Source organism: Apus apus, chromosome 5 (genome assembly GCF_020740795.1).
Source record: "Apus apus isolate bApuApu2 chromosome 5, bApuApu2.pri.cur, whole genome shotgun sequence".
Classification (NCBI taxonomy): domain Eukaryota; kingdom Metazoa; phylum Chordata; class Aves; order Apodiformes; family Apodidae; genus Apus; species Apus apus.
Window position 1 is genome coordinate 54,905,475 of NC_067286.1, and position 18,868 is coordinate 54,924,342.

General features: G+C 47.6%; 2 protein-coding genes and 2 long non-coding RNA genes across 6 annotated transcripts in view; all 4 read left to right on the forward strand.

Moving 5' to 3' along the window:
* The window catches only part of LOC127385948 (uncharacterized), a 38,815-nt gene extending 33,135 nt beyond the window's left edge, over window positions 1-5,680 (forward strand). Inside the window, exons 2-3 of the long non-coding RNA XR_007889781.1 lie at window positions 1,361-1,453; window positions 5,588-5,680. This is a non-coding gene — a long non-coding RNA (uncharacterized LOC127385948). The remainder of the gene's footprint in view (window positions 1-1,360; window positions 1,454-5,587) is intronic.
* Window positions 5,681-5,683: 3 nt separating this feature from the next.
* On the forward strand, window positions 5,684-10,480 carry LOC127385946 (uncharacterized). Of its 3 annotated transcripts, none has more exons than XR_007889779.1 (3): window positions 5,684-5,801; window positions 8,610-8,848; window positions 10,177-10,480. It is a non-coding gene; the product is annotated as an uncharacterized LOC127385946 (long non-coding RNA). The 3 variants fall into 3 exon arrangements; XR_007889780.1 differs by lacking the exon at window positions 5,684-5,801 and adding an exon at window positions 6,404-6,759; XR_007889778.1 differs by lacking the exon at window positions 5,684-5,801 and having other exon boundaries at window positions 6,404-8,848.
* Window positions 10,481-14,262: 3,782 nt separating this feature from the next.
* Window positions 14,263-15,036, forward strand: LOC127385859 (basic proline-rich protein-like). Its single transcript, XM_051622037.1, has one exon. It carries the CDS (start codon window positions 14,263-14,265, stop codon window positions 15,034-15,036), a length of 774 nt encoding a protein of 257 aa, XP_051477997.1.
* A 254-nt stretch (window positions 15,037-15,290) lies between these two features.
* RCOR1 (REST corepressor 1) overlaps window positions 15,291-18,868 on the forward strand; it is an 81,763-nt gene continuing 78,185 nt past the window's right edge. Inside the window, exons 1-2 of the mRNA XM_051621632.1 lie at window positions 15,291-15,517; window positions 15,626-15,685. Of these exons, the coding sequence (XP_051477592.1) occupies window positions 15,331-15,517; window positions 15,626-15,685 (247 nt within the window). The 5' untranslated portion in view covers window positions 15,291-15,330. The remainder of the gene's footprint in view (window positions 15,518-15,625; window positions 15,686-18,868) is intronic.

Sequence of the window (18,868 nt, forward strand, 5' to 3'; positions counted from 1 at the left end):
AGGTCATCTTCAACACGTGCCGATGCATGGCCCTATCAAACAAGATGCCTCAGCACTGGAATTGCTGTGTCTCAGCAGCAGCAATGTCAGGGTCCCTGGATGCAGGTGGCATTAGCTGGGCTGCTTTGGAGCTGCTTTTGGCCAGCCCACAGCTCCAGCACTGGGCAAGGTGGATCCAGTGTTTGTGGCCTCTGTGGTGTTTTCCCGACAGGCTCTGTCTCAGGGTGACAGTGGGGAACTGCTGACCAGCCTCAGTGATGCTCTGCCAGCTGCCCAGTTGCTCTGTAAGCCATTTGGAGGTTGGGTTTTGTTTTTATTTACCTCATTACATAAAATATAATATTTTTAGCAAAGAAACAAACAAAAACAACCCAACAACACCCAAAGATATTTCCAGAGAACAATTATTTTCCATTTGCTCCTGCTGGGCAGGGTCCCTGGCCTTTCAGACTGTGATACATCAGTTTCCATTCTGGATTCCAATGTTCTTGGGTCAATTGTGGCTACAGGAAGCCATCCAAAATAGAGGCCTCCTAGGTCTGGTTGAAGGGCCACTTCCAGGCTCTACTCCAAGGGGAGCACATGCAAATTCACTGGATATATTCCTTCTCTTTCAGGAGCATGTTGTGCAAATGAAGATTGGTTTCTGAGTGATTCCACTGAGCATCCCAAGTCCTGCAGGGAGACATGCCATTTTAGTAAAAAGATCTACTAAAAGGGTAGACAACTTAGCTTTATCCAGTGAAACACTGTCTGCATTGCCCCCAGTTGTGGGCTTGTAGGGCAAGGAAACCCCTGGTGAGGGGCTGTTGCTTGGCAGACAAGGGTTATAATTTTTTCACCAGGAAGAGCTGCATCTTCCCAAACAGGGAAGAGCCTCCAAATCCCTCCTGTGAGCTCTGGAAAACATTTTGAAAAATTTTCCTTCTTCAGATAAAGAACTCATTAAGTTTTCTGCTCCTCTGAGTCCCCATGTTTCCCATTCCCAGAGGCAAAACATTGAGCCTAATCACCAAGTAGAACAACTGAGGCCTTTATTTTGGTATAAAGCTGCATGAAAAAAAAAGAAAGTCCCCTGTGTATACAGCTGTACCACTTGCATGATTGTGAGAAAAAATGGAGGAACCCACAACTGCTACACAAATATGCATCTTCCTTTTTCCTGTAAGTGTGATGCACCAGACTTTGTGCAGCCTGGTTTAGTGTGGGGTGTCCCTGCTTATAGCAGGGGGCTTGGAACCTGATGAACTTTAAGGTCCCTTCCAACCTTAACCATTCTATGATTCTATAATTTACACAGGCAAGAAAAAGTACAAAGCTGATTATTTTTTTCTTTCTATTTGTTTTTATTCTGTTGCAGAAGGGCTGGAACTCCAGAAAGCTGAGATAAGAGCCCTACCCTTTCCTTGTTGCAGTGAGCATGACAGCATGGAGAGGAATGCTAGTACTCAAGGTACAACCACGAGGTAGTTGGGTCTTTCCAGCAGCTATCAAAAAAAGATGTCTCATCTCTTTCCTGTTTTGAAAAGGAGGAGCATGAGAGCCGTGGTGTTAAATGCTCAGTGGTGTTGGGGACAATCATAGTCCCAGTCACTGAGATACTTGCCCACACCCAGAACCACAGCAATAAACTACTGACTACAATCAATATTATAAAAATTCCTCCTTGGATGCCATAGACACATGGCTGGCTTTGCATATCTGGAAAACTCACTGGGTGATGATATATTTCCTCTCTGGGTTGACTCATGTGCTACTCCTCCTGGTTGCTATGAAAGTTAGAAGCACTGTAACACTGCCTGCTGCAAGTACATTTCATGAAAAGAGAGAAAATATCAATATTATTTCTGGATTCACTGGTTTGACCCTTTCAGTCTTGCAATTGATAAGCTTTGACATTTATTAAATAGCTTGTTAGTGGCAGAAGGAACAACAATAAAATTTGTGTGTATAGTCTAAAGCAAACAATCTTCTCTCTTAATCCAGCCTTCAAGGCCTGAAGTAAACAACTGCATTTCAAGGGAATGCTAGTAAGAAAATAAAAGTCTATCAAGGGCTGCTTTTTTAAACCATGTGAGAAAATGTTTAACAGTCTAAAAGCTCTAAGCCCTAAGTTGTTATGGGGAGATAACAGCTGTGTTAATTAGATGTTCAAATATTACTTTATTAGTAATTTCTTGCATTGGTCTGGCATCACTTGGGCTCATTTATGAGACACATGACTCTCTTCTTTTGAGTATTTATAACAATTTTTTTCCCCAGTAAGTTATTTAATGTAATTGCGATAATTCTCTAATCCTTATATTTGCAGCAATGTTGTGTGTTGATTATGACCTGGCTCAGGGTATTTATCTGTGCTGATTTTGAGCAGCTTTTGGGTGAAAAATAAAAGGTCTTTTCACGATGTGCAAGTTTGCCACTGTTTCAGACCTTGCTTTCTGTCACTCACCAGGAGAGCTGAGGCTGGCTGATCAGCTGGTTGAGCTCATCCCAGGTTAGCACCATGCTAGCACATGGGCAGAGGGGAAAGCAAGAGGGAAGAGGCTGGATGAAGCCACTAGGGCAACTGACAGAGAGACCAGGAGCTTGCCTAGCTCCCCTGCAACTGACTCATGAGCAGGGGCAGTTTACATGGGGATGGACAACATCTCCTGCTGCCCTTCCGCATGGAGCCTGTGAGCTGCTGATGGCCAGAGCTTACAGCCCGGTGGTTTAAGGGACACTGAAAATCACTGCTGATCCACCTTGAAAGATGGGCAGAGCACTGCAGGGTGCAGGAAGGGTGGTGGCAGAGCTCTGCCCGCAGGAGACACCCAGCCCTCCAGCCAATGCCAGGCTGCCTTGCAGGGACATGGGCTGCCCAGTTTGAAATCACTTGTGGATTTAAATGAGATCTGTCATTTCACAATGCACTCTTCTCCTGTAAGTCCCTACTCAAGGCCCCTATACCTTTGTCTGTTGTACAGCTCCTTCACAGCCTGCAGTACTTCTAACACATAATATACATGTTTATCTCAATGCAGGATAGACACTAATTAACTCTGCTTGCTAATGAGGGCACATTCAACTTGCATAACCTTGAACCACCAGTGCACACAACGATGTATGAATGAGAGGTTAACTGCAGATGACAGCTCATTTCTTTTTGTCCTTCAGCCCAGAACATCCTGCCACTACACACATTATAAATAACGTGTTCTTGTGATGGTAGGGGGGAGCATTTCACAAGTGAGTTGTCACCTCTTTGTTTTAGGAGTGACTGCGTGACATTCAGGGTTTCAGCCTTAAGACCATCTATTGTCTCAGCTGCTGTGATCAGCTGTTTCTCCCAGGATCTTCACTGCTGGTACCCCCAACCACACCCTGGTTCTGCTTTCTGAATTAGACAGTGGAATGTGACACCTATTAACTTAAAAACCTACAGAAAAGGGCAAGTGGCCTTTCTGATGTGCCTGAGATGCTTGTGCCCATCTGACTCAGAGCTCTCAACTCTCAGAGCGGTGTCATTCGTAGTTCATGTAAATGCTCACTTGCCCACCCACCCAAAGCCCTGTTATATGCTGCTTTTCCATGCAAAATGCTCAGCCAGAGATAAAGCCCAGTTAGCATCACGCTATCTCTGCTCTCACACAGATGATGCTACATCAGTGTTCTTTCTGTGGGGAATATATTTACTTGATGTAAGGAGCCATCTAGTGAGGGTTTACTGCAGACAGAATCCACGGAACCGGTTCTTTACTGTTTCCAACCAATATCGAAAGAAAAAGTGCCTTCCCCCCCCCCCTCCCCACCCCCCCTTCTCCCCCTCCCGCCCCACCACGTGCTCCTGCTGCACTCCAGCCACCGCTAAAGCGAACAGCTTGAGCAGGTGAGGCTGTGCAGGGCTGAACGGCTGAATCCTCTGGCCATCCCTCTTCAGCAGAGAAGGGAGCAGAGTGCCCGCCCTGGCTCAGCTCCACGCAGGGGGGTACCCACGTGGAGAGGGAGAGTCCCGCAGGACCTGCCCTCTGCCCTGGCAGGAGCGGAACCGAAGTGCGTGGGTGGAGGGAAGGGCGGGCCAGGCAGAAGTGAAAGGGCTCAAAGCTGGTCCCGTTTTAGCGTACGGGGAAGGGAAGAACAGACCTGGTGAGTGAAGTGGCCGCACCTGGTCACACCGGCAGCAATGGCACAGCCAGAAACTTAATTCAATTTACAGAAGGCTAAGCCAGAGCCTCAGTCAGCAGACAGATAAAGAGAGTGGCATTTGAATGGCAGGTACTTCTCTGCTAGCTTGCTTTTTTTCTTTTGCTTTGTTCTTCAAAGAACAATGAACTTCAGCAAATGAAAATGTAAGAGTAGAGCTGAGTGTCTGTGCACTTCAGAAATTTGAAGTTATTTCTCCTGGAGCATCAAAAGCACAGCTACATTGCAAATCTATATTGTTACGAATTTTACAGCCTGCAGAAGGTACTGAACACACCGAGTTAAATATTAGGCACTCAGTCAGGGAAATGACAGCAGCTTTTCTACAGGTTGGAAGTAAGGTTTTGTGTTGTGCTCTGAAACTACACCCAGAGAGCGTGGCTGTGAGGAGAGGGGGGTGCAGGGGCATCACTTGTTTTGGTGGTACTGAAGTGGTCTCCAGGTTAAATCTGAGCTGCCACAGGCAGTGCAGTCTCCATGGGGGTGAGCCTGGGATGCTCCACAGCAGGTGATAAGCCAGAGCCTCCATCATGACGTTTGCTGTAGAGCCTCCTCCAGCCCCTTCAAGCCTCTTGGGGTGGGAGTTTGCAAACAAGCAGCTCCGCATCACTTCAAGCAGCCTGATGCTGTGCTGGCACTGGAGCAACCCTTCCCAGCTCCTGCCTGTGTATTTCCAGCATTGGTTCTCAGTAGGCAGCTTTACCATCCCTCGATGGCTCAGCTCTGTGCTCTCCTGCATCATCCTCAGCTCAATCCCCCTAGGCACAACCAGGAATCCCTCAATGGGAGAATACTGAGCGTCAGCTTCTCCGTAGGGCTGAGAAAAATGGCTGGCACACTGGAGGAAAGAGACTCTGAGATGTTTGACACTGTAATACACAATAAACAGGACAGTCATTTTTCATAGCTGTGCTGCATCTCAGGCTAGGGAAAGTAATCCAACTTTTTATAAACAAGCCTTTGTTCTACAAAACCCAGACACTCTCTCATGCTCAGGAAAATTCTCTGAATTATGAATGCCTGTCATTTTACAATAACTATTCCTTGCCTTTTTTTTTTTTTTAATGCAAACAATGAAAATAATTTTTTTTACAGTGAGAAAATTCCCATTTTTAGTCGGTGGAAAGTATTTCAGTACATCAATGATTAATAGGTTTAATGTAGTAGCTGAAACTGAAATTTAAAAAGTAAACAAGCCAAAGAGAGCCAAATGGATTTGTTGTAATCATTTAATTAGGGATTTTTAAAAGTTTGCTTTATACTTGCAGTTTGTTGTCAGAACGAATTGGCTGAATTCAGTCAAAATGGTTTGTTCTTTGTCTGTCCATGGTCACCATAGCTACCATTTCAATCTGTTAACATATGTGGTATTATTTTGTTCCTTTCTCTTTAACTCTATTCACAGATGCTGTCAAGATTTTCCTTTGTACATATCTGATCGGATCGTGCCAGGTTTGGCTCTGTGCCTTTTCAGGCGAGCTCCTCTCTGATGAGGACAGGGTGCAGCAATGGGGACAGAAGAAGCTGGGGTGGGGATGGCTCCTACTGCACTGCGGCCTGGGGTCTGTGAGAAGTACCTTGGGAAGACATTGTCAGAAGGGTATCTTTTTTTTGGAGAGGTAGGTATTCCCTGGATGTGCTGTGGCAGATCCTCAGCTGCTGTGAATCAATATGAATGGATTCATTTTAGTGGGGCTGTCGTGCCTGCTGATGGCCAGGTCCTGTGATGTTGCACGTTGCACAGGTTTTGGGTAGGGAGCCAAGAGATGAAGGGAGGCACAGCTACAACATTCTAAATAAAATAAGTAATAAGATTGTATAGCTTCTATTCTCTTGGTTTTTCCAGTCTTAGAAAAGGTTCTGGTTGCCACTGAGTATAGAGCTGTATCCACTCTGGACAATGTAGGTGAGTGGAATATTTAGTGGATCTTATCCATGTTTCACATTTTAATTGGTGCTGAATAGGAAAAGAGTCAGTTTTCTCTGTTCCTGAATGTGAAGATGATTGAGATGGCTTAATTTTCTTTCCAGCTGTGAAGCAGGCAGGTAAATGTATTGATATGAGTATGGATGCTTTACCATTTAGAGTGGGAAGCCGTAATATAAATCAGGTAGTCTGGAAAATATAAAATTCTCTTTCACAACAAAGCTCTCACAATAAAGAGTTAAGGTGAGTCTGGGTTTTTTTGTTTTGTTGGCTTTTTTTGGTGGGTTTTTTTTGTTGTTGTTGTTGGTTGTTGTTGTTGTTTTTTAACAGTGTAAAAGCCTTTATTTAAAGCTCTGTGGTTCTGATTTTCAGCACTGTCAAGCACCCTGCTCTCTGATTTCTTTTAACTGGAGATGTAGGTGTTCAGCATTTCTGGCAGCCAGGGCCCCTCTACTAATGCCTGCAGAGAGTAGCTGGAGAAAGTGTGAGAAACATTATTGTAATGAGGGGCTAATTCTGCCTCTCCTTCCTGCCTCTCAGTGCAGATGAAAGAGTGCCTGGGAATCATGTTATGTGCATGGAGAAAGGGAATTCTGATTTACTGGCTCTGGCTCCCCAAGGGCAGGGATGCTCTCCTAGCACAACTCACAGTAAGTCACATCTGCATTTCCAGTATAAGGCCCATTTTTAAGGACTCCTAGTTCAGCTATAAAAATTCACTTAGCATGCATGAATAGAAAACAAATTGACAAGATAGACCATAACTGCTCTGAAAGGGCCATTAGTTCCTGTTGTATGAAAAATCCACGTTCTAAAAAAGCAAGTATTGTTCACATTTGCACAACAGGCTGTAACTGTTCCTTCTAAGTCATTATAGCCTGTACGGAAATAATCATTCTCACAATCACTATTGATACCACAGGCACAGAAACAGCAGGAAGCAGATGCCTGTGCTTGATATTAATCCAGAGCCTTCCAGTCCCTCTGAGCAGGTTCTGATCAGTGTAAACTCTAGATGTACAACAATATAACTGAGAAGGGCGAGACCACAGAATAAAGATCTGGTCTGATGACTGAGAGTTTGGTGCAAGGTTTCTGGTGTCCTCAGATGAATCTCAGCAGTGCAGTGGCTGTGAGAGGGTACCAATAAATGGTCTGTTGACAAACACCATTCATCCCCTGTGCTCACTGCTGGTGGGGAAGGTAGGGGAAACACATCTGTATCTGGTGTTTTGGTCTTTAATGAAGGAAAAGTCCAGGGCAAATAGGAATGTACTTAATTTTTAAATTGTGATTTTAAGAGGTACTAGGTCATGGCATTTTCTAAAATTGTTTCTTTTAGTTGGTGATTAATCCCTCACCTGATACCAAACTGGTTTTTTTTTTTCCCACTTTTTTCTTTTCCAGGTTTTCATGTGTTGCAGGTTTTCTTTAGACAAACAGCAGTGAGGAACTGACTTTGATATGTGTCTCCTCCTCCTGAGATCACTAGCATTTGAGATTTCCATATTATATTTGGAATGAATGGAAGAGAGAGAGTGTAAAATCAAAGACTGGCACTAGAGTCCTGAAGAGTTGTGATATGCCTTAGGGGTGTGTCCATGGAAACCCTGGGCCTGAGCCTTCTTGTCCTGGTTTTACAAATAAGGAAATTTCCAGGGTTTTCAGTGGAGTGATCCCCATGTTAGCCAGAAGGATGTGAATGATTTTCTCCACTCCCACATGTGTGTATGGACATATCAACCTACCCATTTTTACTCTCTTACAAAAGTTTGCATGGATCCATGACTAGGTGTATTGAGGGCAACTTCAGATGAATTTCTAACAGTTCACTTTCCTGTGGGAATGCAGGTCAGAGGTCCTGTAGGATACCCGTGGCTGAATCTTCCTGAGATCATCCTGTGTCATGGGAAGAGGTTGAGCTGAATGTTGGAGTAAAAGGGGCTGTGTTGGCAGAAAGTCAAACCATCAATTTTTTGGTAGGATTTCAGGAGCAAGTGGCTGCCTCTTAGCTGGACCTCTCTTCCCTGTTGCTGGAATTAACCACAACAGCAGCAAGGCAAGTGAGAAGGATCCCCAGGGAGGCCAGCCCTGCCTCTGGACACCAGTGCACCTCCATGGGAGGGTGCAGGTAGGGGACTGCCTGCCAGGTTGCAAAGGTGGGACGCCTCTCCCTGGGCTGCCTTTTCAGCTCCCACCAGTGGATCCTAGTGACGTGGGCCACTGGAAAGCTGCCACTGTGGACGGTCTCCCATGGAGGAGTTGTCCTGCTGGATCTTGACAGTGATTCTTTTACTCTGTTAGCCTTGCTGGTAGCAGCATCTTCAAAGCATTGCCTGAGTAGGTACTCCTGAGGAAAACTTCCCTCACTCAAAAAAAAAAAAATTATTAAAATGCTGAAGTTCAAGGGATTGAATTTCTCGCAAAGCTCTTAAAATTAGTATCTACCACTAAACTCTTGGATCTTTTAACATACAGCATCCAATCTTTGTCCCATTAGGTCTTGTGATAAAGAGTTCTCCAAAGGAATTCTATGCATTTCTTGTTCAAAGTCTCCTGTGAGAAAAATTAGGTTTTTGGACTCCCAGTCACCCTGATAATGATGGCAGCTGTCCCCTGCATCTCCAGCTCCCCTCACAGACTTCAGCACTGCACACCGGCTGCCCTGCTGCTGAGATGGCGATGACGGAAAGAAGTAAAATGAAATAAATTTATAAAAAGAGAAAGGTATCTTCCCAGGTAAGCACTGTATTGACTGCAATTGTCCCTGTGATGAAGTGGCTACTGAAAATGATTTTTTTTTTCCCCTATCTGTTTTTTTAAGGAGTGATGAATCTCTTCACACCTTGTGTTTCTCTTCTGATACGGAGATTTTCTACTTAATCATAGAACTGAATGGAGCAAGCCTCTCAGCTATCTGAGGCTTGCTACTCTGATTTTGCTATGTGCCTCCTCCTCATCTTCAGGAAGGGAAAGGTTCCTTTCCCATCTCCTACAAGATTTGGTCTCTTTGAGAAGGCACCGCCTATGGAGGGGATAATAACACCTGAGCCTAACTCCTGTCTCATCTCCTCTCACTGCTGTCCCTTCCCACTTTCTCCTCCTGAGCTCTTCTCAGGGCTGCTCAGGGGTGCAGGGTGTGGGACAGAGAGGTACTGCCTGCTCTGGGTGCTGCCTGCTGGGGAGTGCCCTGCTCCAGAGTCGGGCTGGCTGGGCGGGCAGGGGAGCTGAAGGGGAACAGGGCTTCTCAACAGCCTTGAATTGATTTAGTTGAGAGAAGCTCCCAGGAGGAAGAGGTGAGTGGGGTGTTCTGTGGGAGCAACAAGGGGTGGTGGGGAAAGCCTTATGCCCCATGAGCCAGATCTCTGCTGAGGGGATGCTCCCCTCAGCCTCAGGGGCTGTGAAACAGCTCCTAGCACAGACACTAAAACAAACCCACCGGGATCTGCATCCACACTTTGCTGGGATGGTTGGGGTGTTCTCTAAAGTTCTGCCCATGCCAAGACATCATGTGTTTGTCTCACTACTCTCCCTGGCATTGCCAGCTCCCCCCACCTGTGCACGATTTCAATCTCATCCTCTCCTTCCTCCTAAGGCCAGTTAGTGCCTCCCCTCTGGGCCAGCCAGGAGCCTGTCTCCAGGCCAAGATGGGGTTTCCTCTTCTGTGGCTCCCTTGGCCCCGCCATGCTCACCCCACAGCTGCCAGCAGCCCTTCTCCTGCCTCCCCCCTTCTGACCCAACCCCAGCTGCCTCTCTGCACCCTCCCACTCCCACCACAGTTCCCCCCATATTTTTTCTGCTGGCCTCCCACTCACTACAGGATATGAACCATTCTCTCCAGTGGGAAATAAAAGTTTGGATTAAAATTTGCTGCATTATTCCTTCTCTAAAAGCAGCTTTCAGGCTGAAAGGCTCCAAGGACAGATTTCCAAAGGCGCACGGAGATTTAGGGACAGATTTTGAAGGTCTTTATGTTACATGAAAATTAAATTAGATGCCCCTTGGGATTTTTTCAGGAGGAGAGTTTTTTTTAACATTTGCATGTGATGTCTGTTTGTGTCTTTTAGGCATCTAAATGCTTCCAGAGATTTGTGGTTTGAACACCTAAGTCCCCCTAAAACCATTAAGAGCCAGGCATCAACTCCTATATATTCCTTCCAAATTCCAGCCAAAATTGTTGTCCCACTTGGAGCATGAAGTTCTCATGTAAGAGATTATAAACTGGATTTCTGCTCTGCTTTAGCAGGCAGCTTTGCACCAGGGGAAGGAAAAAAATACCAACCCATGGTGTTGACTGTATAAACATCTTGTTCAAAGAGTAACATTTTCCTGATTAATAGCATTTCAGTATTAAAAACAATCAGTCTAGAAGGTGATTAAATGTCACTTTCTACTAGTAGTAACCAAATACATGTGTGTATATACATACATACATATATACTCATGTAAACACACGGGCACATTCTCACTGGGGTAAGCATTTTTAATGTGTATGTTTTCAAGGAAAACACAATATGCAGGAGGTGGGAGCTGCTTTTTACAACTCAGGCAAACGGAAAGGGGTTTAGCTCTTGTAACCCTTTCCTGCATGAACTGGCAGCCCCGAGGATGTGGGGCAAGTGTTGCTGTCCTGCCAGCCAGCAGCAAATGCCTGGGCAGAGAGGAGACCAAGAAAGCAGAAGCTCAGTTGTCTGGCATTCCCGCTGCATTTCTGCTTTATCTGTATTTTACTTGTGAGACTGACAGGGTTAATAACAAAAAGTTTTCATTTAAAAGTTGTTCCCCTGATAAAGGCAAGCAAATTTCATGAAATTATTTAAAAAGACAATCCTGCCTGATCCAACCTGTTAGGCTACAGCAAACACACAACAGTGACACAATCTTTATAAGGGAAAGACTTCTCCCCCCTTCTCCTCTGTTATCTAAACAGCTGCACAGGTTAACCATTACATTACAGTAATGTCCAGAAGGCACAGTCAAATTTGGGGGCTAGGAAAAAGTGTCATTCTTGCTTTATGTGACTCAGTCTGCTACAGATTGTATATGGAACTCCTGATCCTACACACAGCTTGATGAGCCTCGGCAGGACATACAGGTGTGAGGTCATATGTAAGATCACAGCGTAATGTGTTTAAAAGAAATACTGATCCAGGTAAACAAGACTCTGTGCCAACCAGGGTATCTCTTAGGGGCTCTGGGGCTTCTTCCTCATCTGTCCCACCTTGCAGAACTGAAAAATAAAGTTGTTTAAACATTGCATAACTCCAGAGCAAGTGCTGTGAGCTGGAGGATCAGAATTTGTTGCTCTTTTGGCATTTGCAGGAGTCAGAGGCTGAAAAAAGTGCCTTCACTGTTGTTGCTGAAAAATAAACTGGAATTGTGTACTTTGTGTACAGTCTCTGTGTACACACTCGCCTACACTCTGTGAAGGGTTTTCTTTATGGCCAGAAAATAATTTTTCAAAGTTTGCTTAGGAACAACACCAAAATCTGTAGCACTGGGTTGAGACACTCTCAAAACCTCAGACTTTCAGCCTAAGCAGAAAGAAATCTAAGGCCACTGTTCAGGAAGCAAAAGCAAAAGCAAACACAATTTTTTTTCCCCCAGTAGTTACAAACAAAAAGCTCAATTAGCACTGGAAATCTTGCATCTATGGCTCAGGGATTTATGTAGAAAAGCTTGAATAAAACAAGAAGCAGTCCTGCTGGGGATGATGAGGGTGTTGTTGGCCTGGGACAACAGCTGTGACAGGTGCAAAGTGGCTGTGACGGTGACAGCCCCAAGACTTCCTGCTCTGGGGACACACGTGCACAGTGCACACACACACCCACACACACACACCCCTCGGCACCCGAGGGAGAAGGATCCACTCCTGTTCCTGAACTTCTCCTCATCTGCCAGGAAAAAGGAGCGGCCTGGAGAGTGGGTGGGAGTGACAGAGTGTGCCCTGCTTTCCCAGGCGATGGCTTTGGAGTGGCTGGCATACCGCGCTGTGCTGCCAAGCAGAGGTGCGGCAGCAGGGATGCACTGCTCCTCCAGCCTGCTCAGCTGCACTCTGGGACAGATGGTGCAGCTCAGCCCCCCTCCTGCGGCCTGGAATGGTGCTGCTCAGCCTTGTTCCTCCCGATTGGGATGGTGCTGCTCAGCCCCACTCCTCTGGAAGGGATGGTGCTGCTTAACCTGCTCCTCTGGGCTGGTGCTTCTCATCCCTGCTCCTACAGAATGGACAATGCTGCTCAGTCCCACTTCTATGGATAGACGATGCTGTTGGGGCCACAGCTTTAGGAAGGGCAAAAGTCGTGAAGCACCAGCAGCAAATGTCATTTCAACAGTTTAAAAGGGTGAAATTGTGTTATAAATATGTTAGCTGATTGGCTTAGATTTTAATCCTGGGGCCTAGGCAGGTAACGGCTGTGCAGAGGGAGGGAGAGGAAGTGAAGGACGGATGAAACCAGGCCCCAGCTTGCAAAGCTGTACACATGTGCCTCCATGCAAGCAGATCTGTGGTCTCAGGTTCAAGTTCAAGTTGAACACTGCGGTGTGCTTTGGTCTAACTCATAGGTGAGCTTTTGTTATTTTATTTTGTATTTCCAGGGCTGTGACTTGCAAAGCAGAGTGAAAAACTTTGAAATTTCACTCGAGCTCAGATTTAAAAGAAAAATCAGGTGTTCCCTTCCTGCCCTTGCATTTCTGGAGTAGAAACACTGGAGTACAGAGAAGGCTAATGAAGACTCTGCTACGTTTGAATTGCTGTCTGTCATGAAAATGTATTCTGCACTAAAGAACCAATACACTTTGTAGTGGGAAATATTTGTGGCTGTCAGTACTGGGGTTTAAGAGCATCACTAATTATTCCCTTGATTTAGAGCTGATATATATTTTAAGGAGCGTGGGATCAAGAGTCATCATCATAAAATTCAGTTCTGTGAGCTAGAAAGTTATTTTAATGTCGTGTAAATGAACATTTTTTTGTGTGCTGTAAATAAGTAACTGTGGTGAATAAATATTCACAGTACATGCAAGTGTACATGAAGGAAACTGATGATGCATCTGTCAGTACACACGTAACACACAGTGAGTGTAGAGGGGTAAGTGAATATTGAAAAGAGGTCACAAAACTGAAAGAAACTAACACATTTCAAAAAGATATTTCTTTATCTAATTTTAATGGAGCAGTAGTACATGAAAATTAACAAGGAGCCTTTCCAAACGACGACCTAGAGGTGAAATAATTTTGATAAACACAGTGTAGAAAAGGAACAGCAAGGCCGGTACTACAGACAGTAGCTCTCCCTCAGCAGCTTTTTCCCCCTCCCCCTGTGCAAATTCTCTTGGATTAAAATGGCAGAGGGAGGAGGGGAGTGGCTGGGGACAGTTTGTCTGATATGAGATAACCGCTGCTAGTCAAATGGCACTGTTAAGTGCACGGGCCAATAAAGAAAAAAACAAAAACCAACACCACCAAACAACCAAACAACCAAACAAAACACCCAACAACAAACCAAACCCAACCCAAACTTGCTGCAGAAGTTAATTTGAATGAAAATAGAAGACACGCCCTGCAAGCTGCTTTCCATGATTATGTATTGTTTTCGCTCACCCTGCTGTACAGTTCGAGTCGGAAACAAAACCGGGCAGTCTGTATACTTTTGTTGCCCATTTTTGCCGGGACGGCTCTGGACCCCCGTCCTGCCCCCCCCGGCAATTCCTGCCCAGAGACGTGCAGGGTTTGCCAACGAGAGCCTCGTGCGACGAGGCAAGGAGAAGGGGTCTCGCTTCCCCTTTTGTTCCCTTCCTCGCCCCTCGGGCGGGCTCCTTCCCGGTTCGGGGAGCGCTGCCGTCGGGGGCGGGCGCTGGGGCCGTGCCCCGCTGCCGGGCCGGGGTCGGGGCAGGACGCAGCCCCGGCCGGAGCGCCCGCCCTGCCCCCGGCACGGCAGCCATGCGGGGCGGCTGCCAGCGCCGCGCCAGGCCCCGCGGCCCCTCCCCCGGCCCAGGCCCCCAGCCACGCCGCCCAGGTGGCCTGGGCAGCCCGCTGGCCGCGCTCGGGCTGTGGGGGTTTGGGGCGTGGGGTCGGTTATTCACGCCGGGCACAAAGAGCCCGTCTTGACTTGTCAGAAGAGGGGAAGGGGGGGGGGGCTCAGGAGTTATTTGGAATGACCCCCGGGGACCAGCACTGCGGGCTGCCCGGGCTTCCGCGGCTCCTTCCAACTGTGCCAGACCCCGTCGGGCGGCTCTGCCTCGGGGGGGCTCCCCGCCGGCAGGGCCGGACCCTGCTGGGCGCTGCGGCCCGGGGCCCGTCCCGCGGGGCCCGTGTCCCGCCAGGCTGCCCGCACCGGCCCAGCGAGCCCCGCACGCCCTCACCGCTCTCCGGGACCCTCAGCACCGCCCCCGCCCGCCCTGACCCGCCACCCCCGCCCGCTCCTCAGAGCGCTCCTGGGTCCCCCAACACCTCGGGCGGCTCTTTCCCCCCGCCCTACGGAGCGGCCGCCCCCGCCACCAGGGGACGCCCCAACCGGGCAGGGGACGGGGCGCCAACCCCCCCCCCCGGGCAACGGGGGCTTTGTACGGCATCCCATTCAAACCACGCCGTAACCTTCCGCCGCGGGGGGGGGGAGAGGAGGGGGGGGGAGGAAGGGGGGAAAGTAGTCCCTAGCCACCGTTCTCCCCGGGCTGACTTCACAATGGGGCGGTGGGTACCGCCGCCACCCCCTCGGCGGGCCGGGCAGCGCCGCTCTGGCGGGGGAGCGCCAACTCCCCCTCTCCAGCCCCCGGAGGAGAGGGCTGGCTGGGCGGAGAGATCGCGGCGCCCGCAGCCGCACGGCCCTGCGATCCGCCTCCCCCTCACGCAGCGAACGGAAGCGCCGGGCCGCCGCGATGGACAGGAGCCGCCGCCCAATGGGCAGGCGGGCTGGCCTCCCAAAATGTAGGTTTGCCCAATGGGAAGGGGCAGGAGCGGGGGGAGGCGGGGCGGGCGGCGGGCAGCAGCGCAGGTTGAACGGAGTCCCAGCGCAGGGCTGGGATGAGCCTCAAACTTCGGGGCGATCGCGCCGGGGGATGTAGCAGCGCCAGCGCCGCCGCGCACCGGCCCGCCCCGGCTCCTGCCCGCCCTCGGCGCCTCCCCCAGCCCCCCCGACGCAGTTTTTAAACTCCGATTCCTTCCCCCCCCCCTCCCCTTTCCCTTCTTCTCCACACCCCCCCCCCCCCCTCCTTCCCTCCCCTAAATGCCAGCCATGATCGAGAAGGGCCCGGAGGTCTCGGGGAAACGACGGGGCAGGAACCACAACGCCGCCGGCGGGAATAATAACAACAACGGGGGGAGCAAAAGTTTATCTGCCGCCCCCAACGGCAACAGCAGCGGCAACTCCTGGGAGGAGGGTAGCTCGGGGTCCTCCAGCGATGAGGAGCACGGTGAGGAGCTGGCGGGAGGGGGGTGGGGGCTGCGGGGGCAGGCGTGGGGCGGGGGGCCGGGGCCGGGCGGGCCCACGCGGGTAACGCTTCTCCCTCTGCCTCCCGCAGCTGGCGGCGGCATGAGGGTCGGGCCGCAGTACCAGGCGGTGGTCCCTGATTTCGACCCCGGTAAGTCTTTTTATTCTTCTTCTTCTTTCTAAAAGGGGACACGACTCCTCTGCCTCATCCATTCCTTTGGACACCCCCCCCCCCCACCTTAATGAGCCGAGCCTCTTCGGTGTGAGGGGCTCGGCTCATCGAGGGGGGGGCCCGAAAACAGTCATCCATCATTCCAGCCGCAAACACCCAGAGGAAGAACAAGGACCCCCCTTTCTTTCCCCCCCCCGCCCCCCACTTCCCAACACACACGGTTGATAAAAGAAGTCCCGATGCTTTCCAGAGGGCGCTTCACAGGCAGGGAGGAACAGGGAAGCTGGCAGGGCTGGAGGAGGCAGGAGATGGCAGTTGGGTGGTTTTTTTTTTTTCTTCTTTCTTTTTTTCTTTCTTTCTTTTTATTTATTTATTTATTTATTTATTTTTACCCCCCCCTACTCGTGTGCCTGTGGAGTCCGTGGTGGGGCTGGAATTGGAAGGCATCAAGTTGTAAATACATATATATATATATTTTTTCCTAAGATATTTATAAGCGACTTGGGTTTGTATTTTAATTTTCTGCCCTCCTCAGGAGCTGCTTCCTTCCCCCCCCCAAAAAAAAAAAAAGAAAAAGAAAAAGAAAAATTGTTTCACATTCCAGCTATTCTGCTGCGGTTCTTTTAAAGTGGTGTGGAAGCAAATTTTGACCAAACAAAGGAATTGGGGCTGTGCTGAAAGGCAGGTGCTGGAAGCACGTTAGTACTGATGTATCTCCGTGTATGGAAAGGCTGTTGACCTCCTTAGTTTGAAATGCAAGCAAATTTTTTTTTTTTTTGGGTATTGTTCATTTGTAAGTGGTGGCTGAAGCCAGTGAAAATCCTCCTCCTGTCTGGAGATCCTAGCGTTTGGAGTTGTCCCTTTGCCCAGCCCAAACTTAATTGAATCCTCCGCACCTCTTTCCTTAAAACAAAAAGAATGGTGTAGAAAGACACGGTGTCTCCTTGTCGAATAATCTTGAAAGTTACTGTTGTGTGTATTGAGGAAAAAGGTTTCTCATGTATTGTCCTCAGACTGCACTAATATGTTGGATACATTTTTTTTATTATTATATGTGTGTGCTCCTAACTGTTAAGGTATCGGGGAGGGGGGGAGGGGCAAAGAGGATTTTTTTTTTTCTTAAGTCAAATATTACTTATATTTAATTACAGAATAATTTTGCCCCATTCCTTTCCCCCTTTCATTTTCTTGACAAAATAAGATGCAAGGTCTTGGCACATGGTAACTCCATTTCTTGGTTGACCAAGAGGAGGAAGGGAGGAGGAGAGAGGGAAGAAGGAGGAGGAAAAGTGGGGGGAGGGAGAGGGAGCTGTGTAGTTAGGCAGCAGTTGACACTGGTTTTCAATCTGTAGGTCAAATGCAGCGTTTCTGTAACACACAACGTGCATCACAGTGGCTGTTAGCCAGGTATCACAACAGTCCTGGGGCTTTTTCATCACCCCTCTGAGTTACACTCTTTTGTGCAATTGATTTCCCCCTCTGCCTATTATGTTAGAGAAAAAATACTGTGCCCTTTCCTCACTGTTATATGCCCAGTTGTACATTGTTCTGATTTTAACTTATAGGCCTGTAGTGATCTATACAAAGGTTACTGCTTTCTGTGCTGGGTGGGGTGGAAGGGAGGGGGAAGTGTGTGACAAACAAATTTTTTTTTCTGAGTAATATATAGCTTGAGACAGCATCAGCAGGCACTCTTGTTTAAAACAGCAGACTCTTAGTAGATTCACCTGAAGTCTTCTGATGACCTGAAAGTGCATCAAAACCCCCTTTTCTAGTAGTTCTGTATTTCTCTTGTTCTTTTTTTGTTAATGTAAACTTTTTCATTAACAAGTTTGAGGTTAACTTTTGTCTGTGTGTGTATTGAAGAGTTGGTTTCCTGGCCTGTGGAATTAAACATTAATAATTTTGCAATGGAAAGTTGTTTCCTAAATTTCATGATCTCTTCTTGGTCCTAAAGGCTAAATAGCCATGTTGTGTTTGTTATGCCTCTTTTGTTTCACTGTTTAAGGAAGAAAACCCTAAATAAGCCTAACACGCTGCCCTAAAGACCTTTTGACTGAAACTGTTAAATTGTCCTGTCTTGCTGGTCAAAGTTAAATCAATGGAATAGTGTTATCAGAGCACACAGATGCTGTGTCAGTTTCTCACTAGAAATTTTAGGGACTGGGTGACCAAAGGATCCTGAAGCTTGAAGGTTGTTTGGTGTCGTGTTGCGGAGGCTTTCACCTTCAGATTAGCTGTCTGGTAAAACGCAGAGAGCTAATGCTGCTCTAGCTGTATCTGAGGGGAAAATGGCATAGGCTAGGCCTTGTATGTATTTTTTTTAAACTTAATGTTCAGTTATACCTCAGGTTTGGCTGAGGTATATCTGTAACTGCTGATTCTTACATCAGCATTCTTTTGTGGGTGTTCCTCTGTCCCCATGCATAGGGGCAGAGAAAGCATTTAATTCTGTTTCACTTGTCAGCCACATGCAAGCTGTAGCAGAGAGCAATAAAATTAAGAAAGCTTTTCTGAAATCCTTATCTGTGAGACTGCAGAAGTAAAGAGAGGCAGAGCAGGGCAGTGGTGGGATGTTGGTCTGAGTTTCATGAATTAAATAGCCAGAGAACAGCAAGAAACTTCCAAATGGTATGTCCTGAAAGTGAAGAGAGTGTCTCCTCAAAAATTGCCTTGGTTTAAGGCAGGAAGGCACCTCAGCACCTTTCAGTTAGTATGGAGGAGGATAGAGAGTGCTTGACTCCCCTTGTTTGAGCAGAATATGTGCTTCTTTGTTTTTGCTTAATCCTTAGAACTAGAAAATAACACAATCTTATTTGGGATTAAAATGTTTTGGGGCAAGTTTTTAATACTCCTTGTTGTTAAAACTTGCTGTGCCAGTGGACAAGGATGGGTCTGGTGTATTCTTTGACTGTAAAAATACTCTTCTTGGCTGGAATCCTCTGTAGGAGGTGGTCCTTGTTTGCATCTCCTTTAGTAAATCTCTTTATGGTGGCAAGGCCAATTCCGTGTGCTGGCAGACCATATAGATTTGTTGCCCAAATGAATGTTGCTGTTTTTCTTACCTATCTCAGTCTCCTTTATTTTGTGACATTAAGTTCTTGCTGCATTGATTCAACTTCTTTTATTGTCTAAAAACCATACATCTCTATTATTACTGGT